The 17,335-nt window shown below is 53.8% G+C and overlaps 1 protein-coding gene and 1 long non-coding RNA gene across 2 annotated transcripts; both read left to right on the forward strand.

Moving 5' to 3' along the window:
- The first annotated feature begins 564 nt into the window (after positions 1–564).
- IL27RA (interleukin 27 receptor subunit alpha) lies at positions 565–17,295 on the forward strand. Its single transcript, XM_019427481.2, is given in 15 exon segments — positions 565–808; positions 1,234–1,351; positions 4,825–4,982; positions 5,074–5,231; positions 6,791–6,950; positions 7,061–7,125; positions 10,463–10,646; positions 10,762–10,950; positions 12,806–12,907; positions 12,983–13,141; positions 15,628–15,753; positions 16,109–16,202; positions 16,392–16,485; positions 16,613–16,774; positions 16,777–17,295. Coding segments are annotated over 15 exon segments (1,887 nt in total). The 5' UTR covers positions 565–714; the 3' UTR covers positions 16,801–17,295.
- Positions 1,358–2,591, forward strand: LOC128775504 (uncharacterized). Its single transcript, XR_008420209.1, has 2 exons — positions 1,358–1,875; positions 2,442–2,591. It is a non-coding gene; the product is annotated as an uncharacterized LOC128775504 (long non-coding RNA).
- Positions 17,296–17,335: the final 40 nt, after the last annotated feature.

Here is a 17,335-nt window from a genome sequence, read left to right on the forward strand (position 1 = left end):
GGGAACCTCTGATCCTGACCCCTGACCTCTCCTTAGGTCATATCATGCCTTTGCCAGGCCTATACCGTTCCCTGCCGCAGTGGCGCCCCTATTGTACTGAAACCGGCCACGCTGACACCTTTGCCCAAACTGTGATTCTCTCTTGCCCCAACTGTGGCCACTCTTCCAAATTACGCCCCGGCTCCATTCCAGCCTTTGCTGGTTGCCTTCTCCCTGCCTTCCAGCCCCTCCTCCTCCAACCCCACCGGCTGGGGTTCTAGAGCTGTGGACCCTAGAATAATGGTGGGGACCCCTGGGCTCCCTTCACCCATCCTGGGGTAGGAGGCTCGGGGGGGGGGGGGGACCGATCGGAACCTTCTTCGACCCCAATAATAAAAGTTCCAAAGGACTTTGCGGCGTGTGCCTTGTTGCGGGGTGGGAAGGGGCACGGGTTTCACAGAGCTCGGCGAGGCGCGCAGCACCCGCCAGACGCCCCGGGCCGTTTTCCCCTCCCTCTCGACAGCCCCAGCCTGCGCCGCTGGGGACTTTCCGCCACCGGGAAGGGGCGGGGACCCGGAGCGCAAGGTGCGGAGGCGGCTGGGAGGGGAGGGGCGCTTCCCGTGGCCGCCTGGGTGCCGGACCCGGAGAGCGAGGCGAGCGGCGCTGCCGCGCCGGGCAGGGCCGGGCAGGGCCGGGCAGGGCCGGCCGGACTCGGGGCGCGGTAGGGGGAGCGCCATGCGAGGGGCCCGGGCCGCTCCCTTCCGGCCGCGGCCGGAGCTGGTGCTGCTGCCTCTATTGTCGCTGCTGTGCCACCGGAGTCGACCCCAGGGTGAGTTCTGGAGCGAGCTCGTGTCGGGCGCTCTGGCGCCGCGCTCGCCCCGGGGGCGCAAAGCCTCCGGGTGCACCGCAAGTTTGCGGAACGACCGCCGCCTCTCTGCACCTCCTGGGGCGGGAACCGCGCCAAGAGGGCAGCTGGGGAACGGGGGTCGGCAGCGAGGTGGGAGCCCGAGGCCCGGGGGTGGGGTGGAGGCTCTTGGGGTGGCAACAGGATGTGGCTGGCAGAGGGAGTGGAGTAGTTATGCCCAAAGCCTGGGGAGGGGTATCCAGAGCCCCCTTCCTACTGCTCGCCTCCGGCAGGGACCCTGGATCGCCCTCCCCAGTTGGCAGAAGTCGGGGGAAGTTCAGGCTCTGGGATGTGCAGGCTGCTGGGAGAATTGACCCTCTTCCCTGGGACCCTCCCACCTCCCTCTCCAGGAAGTCCCGGGCCACTGCAGTGCTATGGAGTTGGACCCTTGGGCGACTTGAACTGCTCGTGGGGACCTCTTGGGGATCTGGCAGCCCCCTCCACGCTGCACCTCCAGAGCCAGAAGTAGTGAGTACAACCGGCTGACGTGGGGAAACTGAGGCTTTGGAAGGGTGGCCAGTCAGGTCCCAGCATACTCAGTTGAGAGGACCCCCCCCCCCACTCTCAAGCCCTTTCTTTGATTCCAGGTTGTGCAGTTCCTTGCTGTGTGACCCTAAAGCAGTCACTTTCCCTCTCTGAGCCTCTCTTTCCTCCCTCACCAAATGGCCAGAATAAAGGGACCTGCCTCCCAGCTTTGGCTTTGAGGGTTCAACGAGTTAGGCACTGGCCAAGAGAAATTGCTTAATAATTAGAAGCTGGTTTTTACTGCTGTGTGACCTTAGGCAAGTAGCTTAACTTCTCTGAGCGTATAAAAAGGATCTGGTCTGGTGCTGGGGACGCAGCAGTGAAAGAGGCCGACCGACAGCCTGGACCTCGTGGAAGTCACAGTTGAAGGGGGGAGACCTGGGTTGCTTCATGATGAATCACACCTGCAAACTCCAATTCATGTCGAATTTGGCTAAGTGAGGGAGGTGTAAAAGGGGCATGGAAAGGTGGGAACCACTGGTCGGGGAGGGGCTGTTGCCTTTTTAAGGAGGGGAAAATAGTCCTATCAAATTATGCCATCTTTTTTTCTCAGCCATTTTTTTTTTTTATTTTTTTTCAACGTTTTTAATTTATTTTTGGGACAGAGAGAGACAGAGCATGAACGGGGGAGGGGCAGAGAGAGAGGGAGACACAGAATCAGAAACAGGCTCCAGGCTCCGAGCCATCAGCCCAGAGCCCGACGCGGGGCTCGAACTCACGGACCGCGAGATCGTGACCTGGCTGAAGTCGGACGCTTAACCGACTGCGCCACCCAGGCGCCCCTTTTCTCAGCCATTTTTAAGTGTTCGGTGGCATTCGGTACATTCACATCGTTGGGCAGCGGTCCCCACCGTTCCTTTCCAGAGGGGCCTAGGTTTAAGCCCCCTCGGTTTAAGAGGGGGCAGTCGGAGAAGGTCCCCCCTTGTTTAAGGAGGCGAAATTCGCATAACACAAAGTTAACCATTTCAAAGCGAACAATCCAGTGGCGTTTGGCACATTCACAGTGTTGTGCCACCACCTTCTCTACTTCCAGAACACTCTCATCACCCCAAAAGGAAGTTCCATCCCACGAACAGTCCGCTCCCTATCGTGCTCCCCACCGGTCCCCGTCACCGCCATCCTGCTTTCTGTCTCTGTGGGTTTACCGGTTCTGAACATTTCATATAAAAGGAGTTATACACTATGTGGCCTTTTGTGTGTGGCTTCTTTTACTTAGCATGTTTTTTTTTTTTTTTTTAAGTTTGTTCATTTTTGAGAGAGAGGGAGAGAGACAGAGTGCAAGCAGGGGAGGGGCAGAGAGAGAAGGAGACGCAGAGTCCGAAGCAGGCTCCAGGCTCCGAGCTGTCCGCCCAGAACCTGATGTCCGGCTCGAACTCGTGACCTGAGCCGAAGTCAGAGGCTTAACCGGCTGAGCCACCCAGGCGCCCCTCACTTAGCGGGTTTGGAGGTTCATCCATGTTGTAGCATGAGTCAGAACGCCGTTCCTTTTTATGGCTGAATAATATTCCACTGTGGGGATTGACCACATTTTGTGTATCCACTCATCTGTTTGTTTTTTTTTTAAGCTTATTATTTATCTGGAGAGAGACAGAGAGAGTGAGTTGGACAGGGGCAGAGAGAGACGGAGAGAGACAATCCCAAATAGGCTCTGCACTGTCAGTGCAAAGCCCGGTTCGGGGCTCGACCCCACAAACTGTGAGATCATGACCTGAGCCAAAATCAAGAGTCGCCACCCAGGCGCCCCTCCATTCATCTGTTGATGGCCATTTAGTTTGTTTCCACCTTTTGGGAACCGTGACTAGCACCGTTAGGAACATACACCTACAAGCGTTTGAGTCCCTGTGTTCCATTCTTTTGGGTCCACGCATAGGGGTGGAGTTGCCGGGTCGCACCGCAATTCTGGGTTTAACTGAGAAACGGCCCAACTGTTTTCTGCAGCAGCTGCAACATTTTCCATTCCCGTAGGAGGGCTACGGTTTCTCCGCATCTTCACGAGCGCCGGTGTTTTTGTTGTTGTTGCTGTTTTACGAAGGCCTCGTTTTTGCATCTTTGCAACCTAATCCTTCAGGATATCCCCAGCGCCGCTCTCTGTCACCCACCTCCGACCTGTCAGCGAGCCTTGCCGGCTCCACCTTCTCCAGTATATCCAGAATCTGGCACTCTCTCCTTCCCCAGCACCCACCCTGGTCTAGCCCCCATCCTGGCCAGCAGAGCTGGGACCGCGCAGTCCCCACCTCCTTCCTGGGCTCCGGTTTGCGCCCTCCCGGCGTGTTCTCCGCCACAGCAGCCAGAGGGCGCCCGTGGACACCTGAGTCAGGGCGCATCTGTCCACCTCCCTCGTTGCACCCCTGCCACGCGGGCTTCCTTGCCGGTCCTCAAACACACCGGTCAGTTGACCTCGAGGCCTTTGCACCGACTGCCGCCTCTTCCTAAAAAACGCTTCCCCTCCCCCGCCCACCACCACCCTGTACTGCACGGCCCCGCCCTCATATCCTCCGGGCCTTTGTTCAAAGATCACCTCTGAGAAAGGCTCCTGACCACCCTTCTTAAAATAGCACTGTCTTTCCTCACCACATCACCGCACCGTATCCTCTCCACCCTGATGATCGTTCTGTGTATCGCGTATAACCGCCATCGATTATATATTTGTGTGTTTCTCGTTGGCCTCCCCCCTACTGGAGGAGCAGCTCTAGAGAGCCGGGTCCTGGCCTGCTCTGGTCCCAGTCCTGTCCCCAGCTCCCACAGCAGGGCCTGGCACAATATGGATTTGCTGACTGTACCGTTGCATAAGTGTAAATGTGCCCGCCTGGAAGTAGGTGCTCAATAAATGCAGCGAGCAATGCTCACGTGGCTCGTGGTGGGCACCCACTGCTGTTTTGGTTTGTTTTTTTGTTTTAAGCTTATTTATTTATTTGGAGAGAGACAGAGACAGCTCGAGCAGGGGAGGGGCAGAGAAAGGGGGAGAGAGAGAATCCCAGGCAGGCTCCGCCCTATCAAGTGCAGAGCCCAGCGCGGGGCTCGGACTCAGGAACCATGGGAACATGACCTGAGCAGGATCCAAGAGTCGGACGCTTAACCGACTGAGCCACCCAGGTGCCCCTCCCCCTCCCCTCCCGCCAATGCTGTTCTAAACGTTCCACGTATTACCACGCGGTTTATGTTCTAAACGTACGTGGTAATACATTCCACGTCTTACCTCGTTGATTCCCCTCGCTCTTCCGCCCTTCGGCAGGTGCTTCTGTCACCCTCATTTTGTAGATGAGGAAACTGAGGCACAGAGAAGTGAAGTCATTTGCTCAAGGTCACACAGCCCTGAAGCAGCAAAGCTGGGATTTGAACCCAGGCAGAGCAGTTATCATGATGGCTTTGGCCCCAACCCAATCTATACCCCCCTACCCCCACATCTCTCCTCACAGCCATCCCAACAGAACGTGGACTGTGGCAGTGCCCACTGGGCAGAGCTGGGTGACCATTCCGCGGGAACAGCTTACCATGTCTGATGAACTGCTTGTCTGGGGTACCGAGGCCGGCCAGCCTCTCTGGCCCCCAGTCTTCGTGAACCTGGAAACCCGAAGTAACAGGGGGGATGGGGGTGGGGGCGTGTTGTGGGGGGGGGGTGGTCCTGGAGACCCCGGATAAATATGTCCCGGCCTCTCCTTCCTCAGTGAAGCCTGATGCCCCCCGGCTCTACCCTGACGTCGACTTTTCAGAGGATGACCCCTTGGAGGCCACTGTCCATTGGGCCCCGCCAGTGTGGCCACCCCACAAGGTCCTGGTCTGCCAGTTCTACTATCAAAGATGCCAGGGGACTGCCTGGACTCTGGTGAGTGTCAGGGGCCCCTCTTCCCCCACCCTACTCCAGGCAGGGTCCAAGGCATCATCCCCAAATCAGAGACCCAGCCCAGAACCCGTTCCTCACTTGTTCCTGGAGTCTGTCCCCATCTCACACAAAAGGCCTGTATGTTGCCTCTTGTTCAGCTAAAAAAAAAATCACACCCCGCCCCACCAAATAATCTCAAATCTCATGCAGTCCCAATCCAAACTCCACTTGGGAATTTTGAGAAACACAGTAAACTTCCTCCAGCCTTTTTGTGAATGCAAAGAAGCCCTCCGATAGCTTACATTAACCTTAAAATAACAGAAGACATTTAGAAAGCGTCTGCTGTGTGCCAGGCACTATTCTAGGCTCTTTATTGAACCCTTACAAGAACTCTTTAAGGTAGATGCCTTTTTTTTAATGTTTATTTATTTTTGAGAGGGGGGCGGGGAGGGCCAGAGAGAGAGGGAGACACAGAATCCGAAGCAGACTCCAGGCTCTGAGCTGTCAGCACAGAGCCCGATGCAGGGCCGGAACTCACGGACCGCGAGATCGTGACCTGAGCTGAAGTCGGACACTTAACCGACGGGGCCACCCAGGCGCCCCGAGGTAGATGCCTTTTATACCTACTCGCTTTACAGATGAGGAGCAAGGCTTGGTTTAAATAAACACTAAAAAATAATCAATAAAGGCAGCTGACATTTCTGAGCACCTGCTGGGCATCATCAGGTCCCAGGCTAATTGCACAGATTATCTTGATGAGTCCCTCCCAACTTTCCTTTATAGCAGATGCTTTTACGATATCTGTTTCACAGTCGGGGAAGCCAACCTCAGAGAAGCTAAGCACCTTCCCAAGCTCGCACAGCAAGAAAATGGAAGAGAACCCTAGAGCGAGGAGACCCCAGAAGGAGTTGGGGGACCTGCCCATGCACTTTGTACAACACAGAAGTTGCCAGGATCATTTCCTCTCATATCTCATTGGCCAGAACACGGTCACATGGTCCCACCTGATTGTAAGGGAGGCTGGGAAATGTAGTCCTCAGTCTTGACAGCCATGTTCCCCGCTGATACTCAGGGCTTCTATTTCCAAAGGAAAACGGGGAGAATGGATATTGGGGATCACCAGTTGTCTCAGGCGCCTCATGCAAAACATTGCAATATTGAAGAAAGTTGTCATTGTGATTATGCATGCAATTCAGAGCAATGCTGAGAGGCAGACTTTGGAATCTGACTGCCTGGGTATGACGCTCATCTCCAGCACCCACCTGCTTTGTGACCTTGGGCAAGGCACTTCCCCCTCTCCAGGGCCTCGGTTTTCCTCACCTGTAAAAGGGGGAGAATAACAGAATTTACTACTACCTACTGCTGTACATGAGCCATAGAGTGGCCACTTTGTCTCCTCTTTTTGCTGGCGGTTGTCCCAATGTCAAACCCAAAAGGCCTGGGTCCTGGGAATCCCCTTGGTCTTGTGCAAAGCAGAGGGCAGTTGGACCCTGCGGAGATACCAGGTCAGATACTCGCAACTCAGCCCTCGGCTTCACTGCTCTTCCCTGTCTCTCCGCCAGCTGGAGCCAGAAGTGAAGTCCATACCCCTGGCCCCCGTTGAGATCCAGGACCTGGAGCTAGCCACTGGCTATCGGGTGTACGGCCGCTGCCGAGTGGAGAACGAAGAGGGTCTGTGGGGCCACCGGAGCCCTGTTCTGTCCTTCCAGACGCCGCCCTCTGGTGAGGCTCTCCAGGCTTGCCCGACACCCTCGTCTCCCCTCCCGGAAGTCTGTACCACCGTGCCTCTCTCACTTGTACCCCCCTTTCCTCCTCCTTGGCAACTCCAAAAGACGTATGGATATCGGGGGATGTCTGCGGGACAGCGGGCACACAGGAAGCCCTGCTTCTGTGGAAGGTGAGCTGTGGGGCTCCGTCCCATTTCCCCGCGCATGTCAGGAAGCCCCAAATAACAACCACGTGGACAAGACAGAGGTGACAATGCTGATGATGCCTTCTTGAGGTGACCCCAAGGCTTTGTGGTGGCGGGGGGGTGGGGGGGGCAGGGATGCTCAGAGAGGTCCTGGCTTAGGGCAAGCCTCCCCCAACGTCAGCTACTTCTAGGAGGTCTGAGCTGAGACACGAAGGCGGGTGCAGGCCGGGGGGAACAGCAGGTGCAAAGGTTTGAAAGGAAGAGTAGGCTCAGCTCCCTAAAATACAGCACAGTGCGCCAGGGCTCCGGTGGTGGTATGGAAGCGGAGTTAGGAGAGGACAGAAACCCATCCCCACTGCTCCCAATCCGTTGAGCACCTACGACGTTCCAGGCGTCGCTAGGCCCTGGCTCACAGTAAATATGGCGGAGGAACAAAACAGCAGGGCCCATAACCCTCTTGGGCCACATGGTCTAATATTAATTTTTTTTTAATTTTTTTTTTTTTTTTGAGAGAGACAGCACGATCCGAATAGGGGCAGAGACAGCACGATCCGAATAGGGGCAGAGAGAGAGAGAGACAGAGACAGAGACAGAGGCAGAGGATCCGAAGAGTGCTCCACGCTGACAGCAGCAAGCATGATGCGGGGCTTAAACTCACAAATGTGAGATCATGACCTGAGGCAAAATTAGATGCTTAATTGACTGAGCCACCTAGGTGTCCCTAGTATTGATTTTTAATACATTATTTTATTTTATATTAAATTTTAAAATGTTTATTTTTGAGAGAGAGAGAGAGAGAGAGAGAGAGATAGCATGAGCAGGAGAGGGGAAGAAAGAGAGGGAGACACAGAATCCGAAGTAGGCTCCAGGCTCTGAGCTGTCAGCACAGAATGCGACGTGGGGCTTAAACTCACAAACCATGAGATCGTGACCTGAGCTGAAGTCAGAAGCTTAACCAACTGAGCCACCCAGGCACCCCTATAGTCATGTTTTTAAAAAATATGATAAAGACTTCTGATTGTAACATTCAGTAGAAAGTGAAGGGGAGGGGCCCCTGCGTGGCTCAGTTGGTTAAACGTCTGGCTTCAGCTCAGGTCATGATCTCGTGGTTCATGAGTTTGAGCCCTCATTGGGCTCTCTGCTGTCAGTGCAGAGCTCGCTTTGGATCCTCTGTCTCCCTCTCTCTCTCAAAAATAAATAAACACAAGAAAGAGAAAGAAAGAAAGAAAGAAAGAAAGAAAGAAAGAAAGAAAGAAAGAAAGAAAGAAAAAAGGGAGAGAGAGAGGGAGGGAGGGAAAGAGAAAGAAAGAAAGAAAGAGAAAGAAAGAAAAGAAAGAAAAGGAGAGAGAGGGAGGGAGGGAAAGAAAAAGAAGGGAAGGGAAGGGAAGGGAGGGGGAGGAAGGGAGGGAAGAAGAAAATGAAGGGGAAATAAGGTAGCTACATGACGGCAACAATTCAGTTCACCAATATGATATGAGTACTAAAACTATATGTACCTAATAATATGGCTTTAAAATACATATAGCAAAAATTGACAGAACTACAAGGAGAAATATATGAATCCACAACCATTGTGGGAGAGTTTAACACACTCCTATCAGTAATTTCATAATAGATGAAAAACAAGTCAAGATCTAGAATATCTGAGCATGTGATTAGCAAACAACCTAATAGACTCACATAGGAAATGTCAGAACATGCCTTTCTTCTATGTACAATTAAGACATTTACCAAAATCAACTGCATACCAGGCCATAGAGCCAGTTTCCAGGGGCTTCAAAGGGGTGAGGTGATGCAGGGCACATTAAAGAATTCTCTAATTAGAACACAGACTGTACTGGGAATTGATAATAAAAACTGCCTAGAAATCCCCATATTCTGAATATTTAAAAGTTCAGTGAGCATTCACACCAGGCCCCCCAAAGGTTTTGTCTTTATACATCAAAAGGAGGGGCGCCTGGGTGGCTCAGTTGGTTAAGCGTCTGACTTCAGCTCAGGTCACGATCTCGCGGTCCGTGGGTTCGAGCCCCGCGTCAGCCTCTGGGCTGATGGCTCGGAGCCTGGAGCCTGCTTCCGATTCTGTGTCTCCCTCTCTCTCTGCCCCTCCCCCATTCATGCTCTGTCTCTCTCTGTCTCAAAAATAAATAAACGTTAAAAAAATTAAAAAAACAACAACAAACAAACAAACAAACAAAAAAAAAGGAGTTTGCTTCTAGGGGCACCTGGGTGGCTCAGTCGGCTAAGCGTCCGACTTCAGCCCAGGTCATGATCTCATGGTTTGTGGGTTCAGCCCCGAGTCAGGCTCTGGGCTGACAGCTTGGAGCCTAGAGCTTGCTTCGGATTCTGTGTGTGTGTGTGTGTCTCTCTCTCTGCCCCTCCCCTGCTCTCTCTCTCTCTCTTTCTCTCTTAAAAGTAAATAAGCATCTTTTTAAAGAAGGAGTTTCGTTGTAGGATCAGTTAACATTATTAGATAGGCTTTCATCTACAAAAGTTTCCAGTGGGGATGGCATTCTAAAGCCACAATGGTCAAGGGGCAGTTTTTTGTTTCCAGGACAGTGTTACATCCCTGGCTCTTGCCCATCAAATACCAATCACATTTCGGCTCAGGTCATGATCTCACAGTTCGTGGGGTCGAGCCCCATGTGGGGCTCTTCGCTGACAGAGTGGAACCCGCTTGGGATTCTCTCTGTCTCTCTCTCTCTCTCTCTGCCCCTCCCCCACTCACATGCACATGCACCCTCTCAAAACAAAGAAACAAACATAGAAAACAATACCAGTCATTGAGGCAACCAAAAATGCTCACAGACTTCCCCAGAGCGACGATCCTGGAGGCTGCGGTCCTCTTTGCTCCACATTCCCTCCCCTCTGTACAACAGCGGGGATTTTTAAATCCCGAAGAGCCACGCAGGACACAGATTACGATGAAAGAGTAAGGCAGGGCCATGCAGGTGCAGGGGCAGATCCTGTCTGTCCTTAAAATCTTGAAATTTTGTTGGTCATGGGTTGTTTGGCCTTCATTGTGATGGAGTAGAATAGAATTTTTCTCGATTGCTGGGTTTTCCCTATCCTCCCCTTCAACTTTTGCACCCGAGGCGAGCGCCTCACCCTCCACTTCACCCTGGTTGGGGCCCTGGAACCGTATTCTAATTTCACCTGTGCCACGGAGCCCCCTAGAGGCTCCGTTGCTTCATCCGTAACACGGAGCCGGCAGAAATAGTCCACGGACTGGTTTGTCAGGCGGACCTCACGCAGACCCACAGCCACAGCGTGTGCCTGGCAAATGGGAGATAGTAAGTAACACCCTTTTCCTGTCGGCCTTCAGGCCCCGGGCCACTGCGTGCGGATGAGCTATAAAGTCTGGTTCCAGATTAAAGGACAGGAGCTGATCCGGAAGACGGCTGCCTGCTGCAACTTCTCCATCCCCAGCCAGGCGGGGTGGGTTGGGCTGTCTGCCGTCAATGCCACGAGCTGGAAGCCTCTCACGAACCTTTCTTTGGCCTGCTTGGGTAAGAGGCTCTGGATCTGCCCCGCCCCTGCCCCGCCCCCGCCCCGCCCCGCCCCGCCCCTGAGAGGGAGGCGGGGCCTCCCAGCGTCGACCGCTGAGACTCCTCCCCCGTCCAGGTCCAAGTGCTGCCCCCCATGGCGTGGTGGTCAGGAGAGTGGCCGGGAGCCCGGAACTGCTGGTGACTTGGCAGCGGGGGTCTGGGGAGTTGCAGGAGCACGTGGTGGACTGGGCCCGGGACGGGGATCCCCTGGACGCCCTCAACTGGATCCGGCTTCCCCCTGAGAACCTCAGAGCGCTATTGCCAGGTGAGGCCCGGGGACCCCGGGGTTCCCGTCTCAGCGCTTGCATAGCGGACTGATGAGTGGGCCTGCAGGAGAGAATGTTACGTTTAAAGTCTCATTAATTCATGCATGCGGTATTCACCGACCGTTCACGGTGGGCCAGGCCGTGTGCGGGACACTGGTGTGCAGTGAGAGCCGCGGGTGTCTGTTGGCATTTACCGTAAGCATTAAATGATTCAAACTGCCTTATCAAGTAGGCCTCTGTTATTATCGTGCCCGAGGTGTAGGTGAAGAAAAAGGCCCAGGGAGGTTAAGCAACTTCCCCGGGACCACACGGCAAATAGGTGGTAGAGCCAGGAGTTGAACCACATTATCAGGCCCCTGAAGCCAAACCCTGAGCCGTCACACTACCCTCCCTCTCGGCAACATCCCCATCGTCATGGAGCTGACTTTCTTATGGGTGAGCAGCCAATGAAACAAACAACAAAACAAATACACCGACAGTGTAATTGGGGGGGGAAATAAAACAAGGTAAAGGGGAGGAGGGCGCACTGCTATTTTAGAAAGAAAGGTTAGAAAAGGCCTTTGTGGAAGAGCCACATTTGAACCGACACCCGAAGGAGGTGAGAGAGGGAGCTGTGAGGATGCCTGAGGGAAAAGCAAGAGGGAACAGACAGCGCAAGGGCCCAGAGGCAGGAATGTGCCTGATATGTTAGAAGAACAGCGAGGAGGCCGGTGTGGCAGGAGTAGAATGCATGAGAGGAGAGAGGGGGAGGAGGTGAGGGCAGGGAGGTGACAGGCAAATTGTGCAAAGCCTGGTGGGTTACAAGGACTTGGGTTTATCCCGAGTGAGGTAGGAGCCATGGAGAGTTCTGAGCAAGAATGGATATGCCCTGACTCGGTTGCTCACAGGTGCCCTTTGGCTGCTCTTGGGGGGAGTGGACTGGGAAGGGGTGAGGGCTGGACCACGTGGGAACTGAGGAAGGGGAGAGAAGCAGGCAGGTTCTGACTGGGGAGTCCTGGGCAGAATTTTGGGGATCCACTTGGACATGTTTTGTTGGAGATGTTCATCCAAATGGAGCTGTCCATGGGGCTGTTGGATACTCAGGTCTGGGGCTTGCTATGAGTTCTGGACTGGGATGTGGTGCTGGGGAGCCCATCCTTGGTGTGAAGGACTTGGGAGATCACGAGAGGGAGGCATTGAGTGAAAAATTTAGGAAGGACAGAGTCCCGAGGACCATAGCATGTATGGAGACAAGAGGAGGAGCCCCGATTTTAGAAAATTCCCATCTGGGGAAGGCCATGCAGCAGCCGTAGGCTTTGAGAAGGGACCTCAGGAGCCTCACCTACCATGATGGGTGGCGTCAGAGCCACCCCACGCGTAGCCCGGTGTGTTGACCATCTCCCAGCCTCCGGCACCTGTATTTCCTTTGCCCTGAAGCCTTTTTCTGGTCACTGAAGCATTTCGCCTGCCTAAGCAGCCGGCTGGAAGTGCTTGGGAATTAAGTCCCATGAGATGCAGCCCTCCACCGATTACTGGTAAGGGTTGGTGGATACATACCCCAGCTTCCTCCCTCCGTGGGTGGGTTGGCTCTCAGGCATGTGCTCTCTGCTGCCTCCCAGAGGTCGCCGGCGGGATTGAATTTCCATTGCCTACATTGGGAAATTGTTGTCATTTACTGGAGGGCTGCCTCTCTTTCCCTATTTCACTTCCCAGCCGCCCTGGTGGTGTTCTGTGGGGCTACCACCCAGGAAAATTACTTTTACCCAAATATTTCTCTCAGCATGTCCTTCAGGAGACCCAAATGAAGACGCCTACTGGGTAGGGACTGAGTAGGGGAGGGGGCGCCAACTCTGTCTTTGTCCCTCCACCCACCAGGGGAGTTTGAAGGAGGGGTCCCCTACCGAATCACAGTGACAGCAGTCTCTCCTTGCGGCTTGGCCCCTGCCCCCTCAGTCTGGAGGTTCAGAGAGGAACTAGGTAAGTGGTGGGGCTGGAGAATGGTGGAACCCTCTAGAACCGTGACAGACTTTGACCCCCTGGCTTCCTCCCCAGTGCCCTTAGCAGGACCAACACTTTGGCGACTCCAGGACACCCCGCCAGGAACCCCCGCCATAGCATGGGGAGAGGTCCCAAGGCGCCAACTCCGGGGCCATCTCACCCACTACACCTTGTGCGCACAGAGCGGGACCGGGCCTTCTGTCTGCATGAATGGTGAGCTTCACTGCCCCTGTCCCCTGCTCCTAGCCCCCACAAGATCCACCCATCAGTCTACCCAACTCTTGTCCCCACATTGGCCCCTTGGTTCCCTCTCAGCCCCTGGGAAAACAACAGGGTGTCCTCAGCTCCCTAGGGGACAATAATCCTGTGGCTGTCAATATAACGAACTGCCATTTGGCCATTAAAGATGAAGACTTTGATCTATATTTATTGACATTGAGAGATGCCTGTCATGTTTTATTAAGCGAAAAAGATAAAAAAGATGACAAAACTCCAAGAGATGGTTCCATTTCTGTAAAAGAAACCCAGCACTGAGCAAAGCAGAGGTGCAAATATGGGGAGAAATTGTGCACCATGTCAGCACGATCACAGGGTTATGTGTGATTTTTATTTCAAGTATGTATCCATCATTAGATTTTAAAAAATTTGTTTTAATTTTAATTTTTTTTTTCAACGTTTTTTATTTATTTTTGGGACAGAGAGAGACAGAGCATGAACGGGGGAGGGGCAGAGAGAGAGAGGGAGACACAGAATCGGAAACAGGCTCCAGGCTCCGAGCCATCAGCCCAGAGCCTGACGCGGGGCTCGAACTCACGGACCGCGAGATCGTGACCTGGCTGAAGTCGGACGCTTAACCGACTGCGCCACCCAGGCGCGCCAAAAAAATTTGTTTTAATTTTAGAGAGAGGGTGCAGACAAGGCAGAAGGGTAAAGGGAGAGAGAGAGAGAGAGAGAGAGAGAGAGAGAGAGAGAGAGAGAGAATCTTAAGCAGGCTCTGTGCTCAGTGCAGAGCCCGACATGGGTTTCCATCCCATGACCCTGGGATCGTGACCTGGACTGAAATCAAGAGTCAGATGCTAAACCGACTGAACCACCCAGGCACCCCTTACATTTTTATATTTATATGTTATTAAATATATACACATGTATGTATTATGATTATTTTTAAAAGAGGACCATGTATTGGGGCACCTGGGTGGCTCAGTTGGTTAAGCATCTGACTTCAGCTCAGGTCATGATCTCGTGGTTCATGAGTTCAAACCCTGCATTGAGCTCTCTGCTGTCAGTGCAGAGCTCGCTTTGGCCTCTGTCTCCCTCTTTCTCTGCCCCTCCCCTGCTCATGCTCTGTCTCTCTCTCTCTCTCAAAAATAAATAAACATTTAAAAAAAGGGCGGGGCGCCTGGGTGGCTCAGTTTAATGGCTGACTTTTGATTTCCGCTCAGGTCATGATCTCATGGTCCTGAGTTCGAGCCCCCCATCGGGTTTTGTGCTCACAGTGTGGAGCCTGCTTCGGATCCTCTGTCTCCCTCTTTCGGCCCCTCCCCGGCTCATTCTCTCCCTCTCTCTCCTTCTCAAAAATACATCGATGTTAAATCGTAAAAAATAAAACAAAATAAAATACCATGTTACAGACTATAGTTTGGCCCCTGAATCTCTTATGACTGTGATATTTTGCAACTTTATTTTTTTCACCTGCTGATTTAGCTTAGACATTTTCTATGGCATTATATCTGGATCCGTGCTCTTGTCTCCTATTATCCTGTAACAAACCAAAAGCTACTTCCTCTTTTAGCTTAAAAACAAAAAAGACAATTTAGTAAAAAAAAAAAAAAAAAAAAAAAGGTAGACAAATATAGCTCTGGGAGGTGCACATGTCTTCCCCTTATCTGGGGAGAATCTCTATTCACTGGGTCAATGTGCAGGTGAGGAATATGATGCTCATTCATTTAGTTTTTCAAATGTATGTCGTTTTTGAGGGCTTTCTGTGTGCCAGGCACTGATCTAGGTGCTGGGAATATGGCCCTTGTAGAGCTTTCTTTTTTCTTTCTTTCTTTCTTTTTTTTTTTAAGTTTACTTATTTATTTTGGGTGCCTGGGCGTCTCAATCGGTTTAAGCATCCGACTTTGGCCCAGGTCGTGAACTCGCGGTTCGTGAGTTCGAGCCCCGCATCGGGCTCTGTGCTGATAGCTCAGAGACTGAAGCCTGCTTCAGATTCTGTGTCTCCCTCTCTCTCTGCCACTCCCCCACTCATGCTCTGTCTGTCTCTCTCAAAAATGAATAAACATTAAATTTTTTTAATAAATAAAAATAAAGTTTACTTATTTTGAGAGAGAGAGAGAGAACGAGCACAGAGGAGGGGCAGAGAGAGAGAGAGAGAGAGAGAGAGAGAATGAATCCCAAGCAGGCTCTGCACTGTCAGTGTGGAGCCCAGCATGGGGTTTGATCTCAGGAACCATGAGACTGTGACCTGAGCTGAAACCAAGAGCTGGACACTTAACTGGCTGAGCCACCCAGGCTCCTTGTGGAGCAAACTTTCCTGTGGTCAGGGAGGACCTCACTGAGGAGGTGAAATTTGAGCAAAGAAGGCTTGGAGTCATGTGGGTATCTGGGGAGAGTGTTGCAGACATAGAGAAAGCACATGCAAAGGCCCTGAGGTAGGACTTGACTGCCTCCCCAACCTCTCTGGGTGTGTCCTTCAGTGAGTGGCAGCGCCCGGAACATCACCCTGCCTGACCTTCCCTGGGGTCCTTGTGAGCTGTGGATGACCGCATCCACCATCGCAGGACAGGGCCCACCCGGTCCCAGCCTCCGGCTTCACCTACCAGGTAGAGGGGCTGGGGTGGGACTACCACAGGAGGGGGTCTGCTCCATTTCAAGGAGATAGGGGTTTCCGAGAGTGAGCGGTGGTTATTGATGATGCCTCGGGGGCATTCTGATCCTGCAGAGTACTCTGGATTATCGGGCAGTGTGTGTGTCTCACCCTTTCGCCCATCCCTGACGACTGTTTTGTTCACAACCCTCCCTCCCACCCCAAGATGTCCCCCACCCTTAGCCCTTACCCACTCCTAAGCCCCGCCCACTTACCTGTCTCCCGCACCCAAGCCCTGCCCCATCCGTGATCCATACCCGATCCCTCCCCCATCCCTGGTGTCTAAATGTTCTCCTGTCCCTCCGCCTCAGATAACACCCTGAAGTGGAAAGTTCTGCCAGGTGTCTTTCTCCTGTGGGGCTTGCTCCTGATGGGCTGTGGTATGAGCCTAGCCACCTCTGGAAGGTGAGGCTGTCGGCCAGGTGGGTCTCCGCACAGGTGGGGAGGGCAGCCGGACCTGAGCTAAGCTTTGCGGCGGGGTGGGGGGAGCCGATGGTGAGGGGACACTCAGGGCTCTGTGACGCTCCCGGACTCTGCAACCTGGGCCTGGGTATCAGGTCAGCTAGATTCCCTGCCCTCTTACCTGCTTGCCAGGTGCCTCCACCTTCGGCACAAGGTACTGCCCCGCTGGGTCTGGGAGAAGGTTCCTGATCCTGCCAATAGCAATTCTGGCCAGCCTCACATGGAGGTGAGCAAAAAGGGGGGCTTACCTGGGCCCTCTGGGAGGGTGGCGGGTGCTGGGAGAGTGGGGAGCGGGTGGGAACAGAGGGGGGAGAATGGGGGGGGGGCAGTATCTCAGTCTCGTTTCTTCCCAGGAGATGCCTCAGGCTCAGCCCCTCGGGGACTTCCCCATCCTGAAAGTGGAAGAGATGGAACCACTCCCGGTTGCGGAGCCCCCCCAGGCCTCCACCCGGCTTGACTCTGGGTATGAGAAGCACTTCCTGCCCACCCCTGAGGAGCTAGGCCTTCTGGGCCCGCCCCCAGGCCCCACGTTCTGGCCTGAACCCACCACAAGCCAGGAGGCGGCCGCTCATTTGACGGATGAAGACACTGAGGATCAGGGAGGCTGAGTCACTTGCCTGAGGACACCCAGCCAAGGACCCCTACAGCGAAGGGCCTGGCCCTACGGGGGGCACATACGGACGGGCGAGGGAGCAAAGGAAAGCGTATGACGTGGAGAGTGGCAGCCGCCTCCCCAGGTCCGTCCCGTCCTGCTGCTGTAACAGAACTGGAGCCCGGCGTCCCCAGCCTCCCTCGCAGCTCGGCGCAGCCACGGACCAAGTTCTCGTCCACGGCACGTGAGCGGCAGTGCCGCGTGCCGACGCCCAGACTGTTCTCTTCCCTTTCCCGTGAGCTGGCACATCAACAGTGCCCGTGATCCCGCTTTAACCGCACCGAAGGGGAAGGTGAGGCAAGTAGGGGGACGAAACCTGAGTCCCCAAGTGACCGCATGAATCAGAGCCACCCGGAGAAATAAACTTTTATGTTTTTATAGCTACGGTAGCTTGGGAACTTGCCACAGGAGCCGCGTATACCCT

Source organism: Panthera pardus, unplaced genomic scaffold (genome assembly GCF_024362965.1).
Source record: "Panthera pardus isolate Hobbes unplaced genomic scaffold, ASM2436296v1 HiC_scaffold_8, whole genome shotgun sequence".
NCBI classification, from domain to species: Eukaryota; Metazoa; Chordata; class Mammalia; order Carnivora; family Felidae; genus Panthera; species Panthera pardus.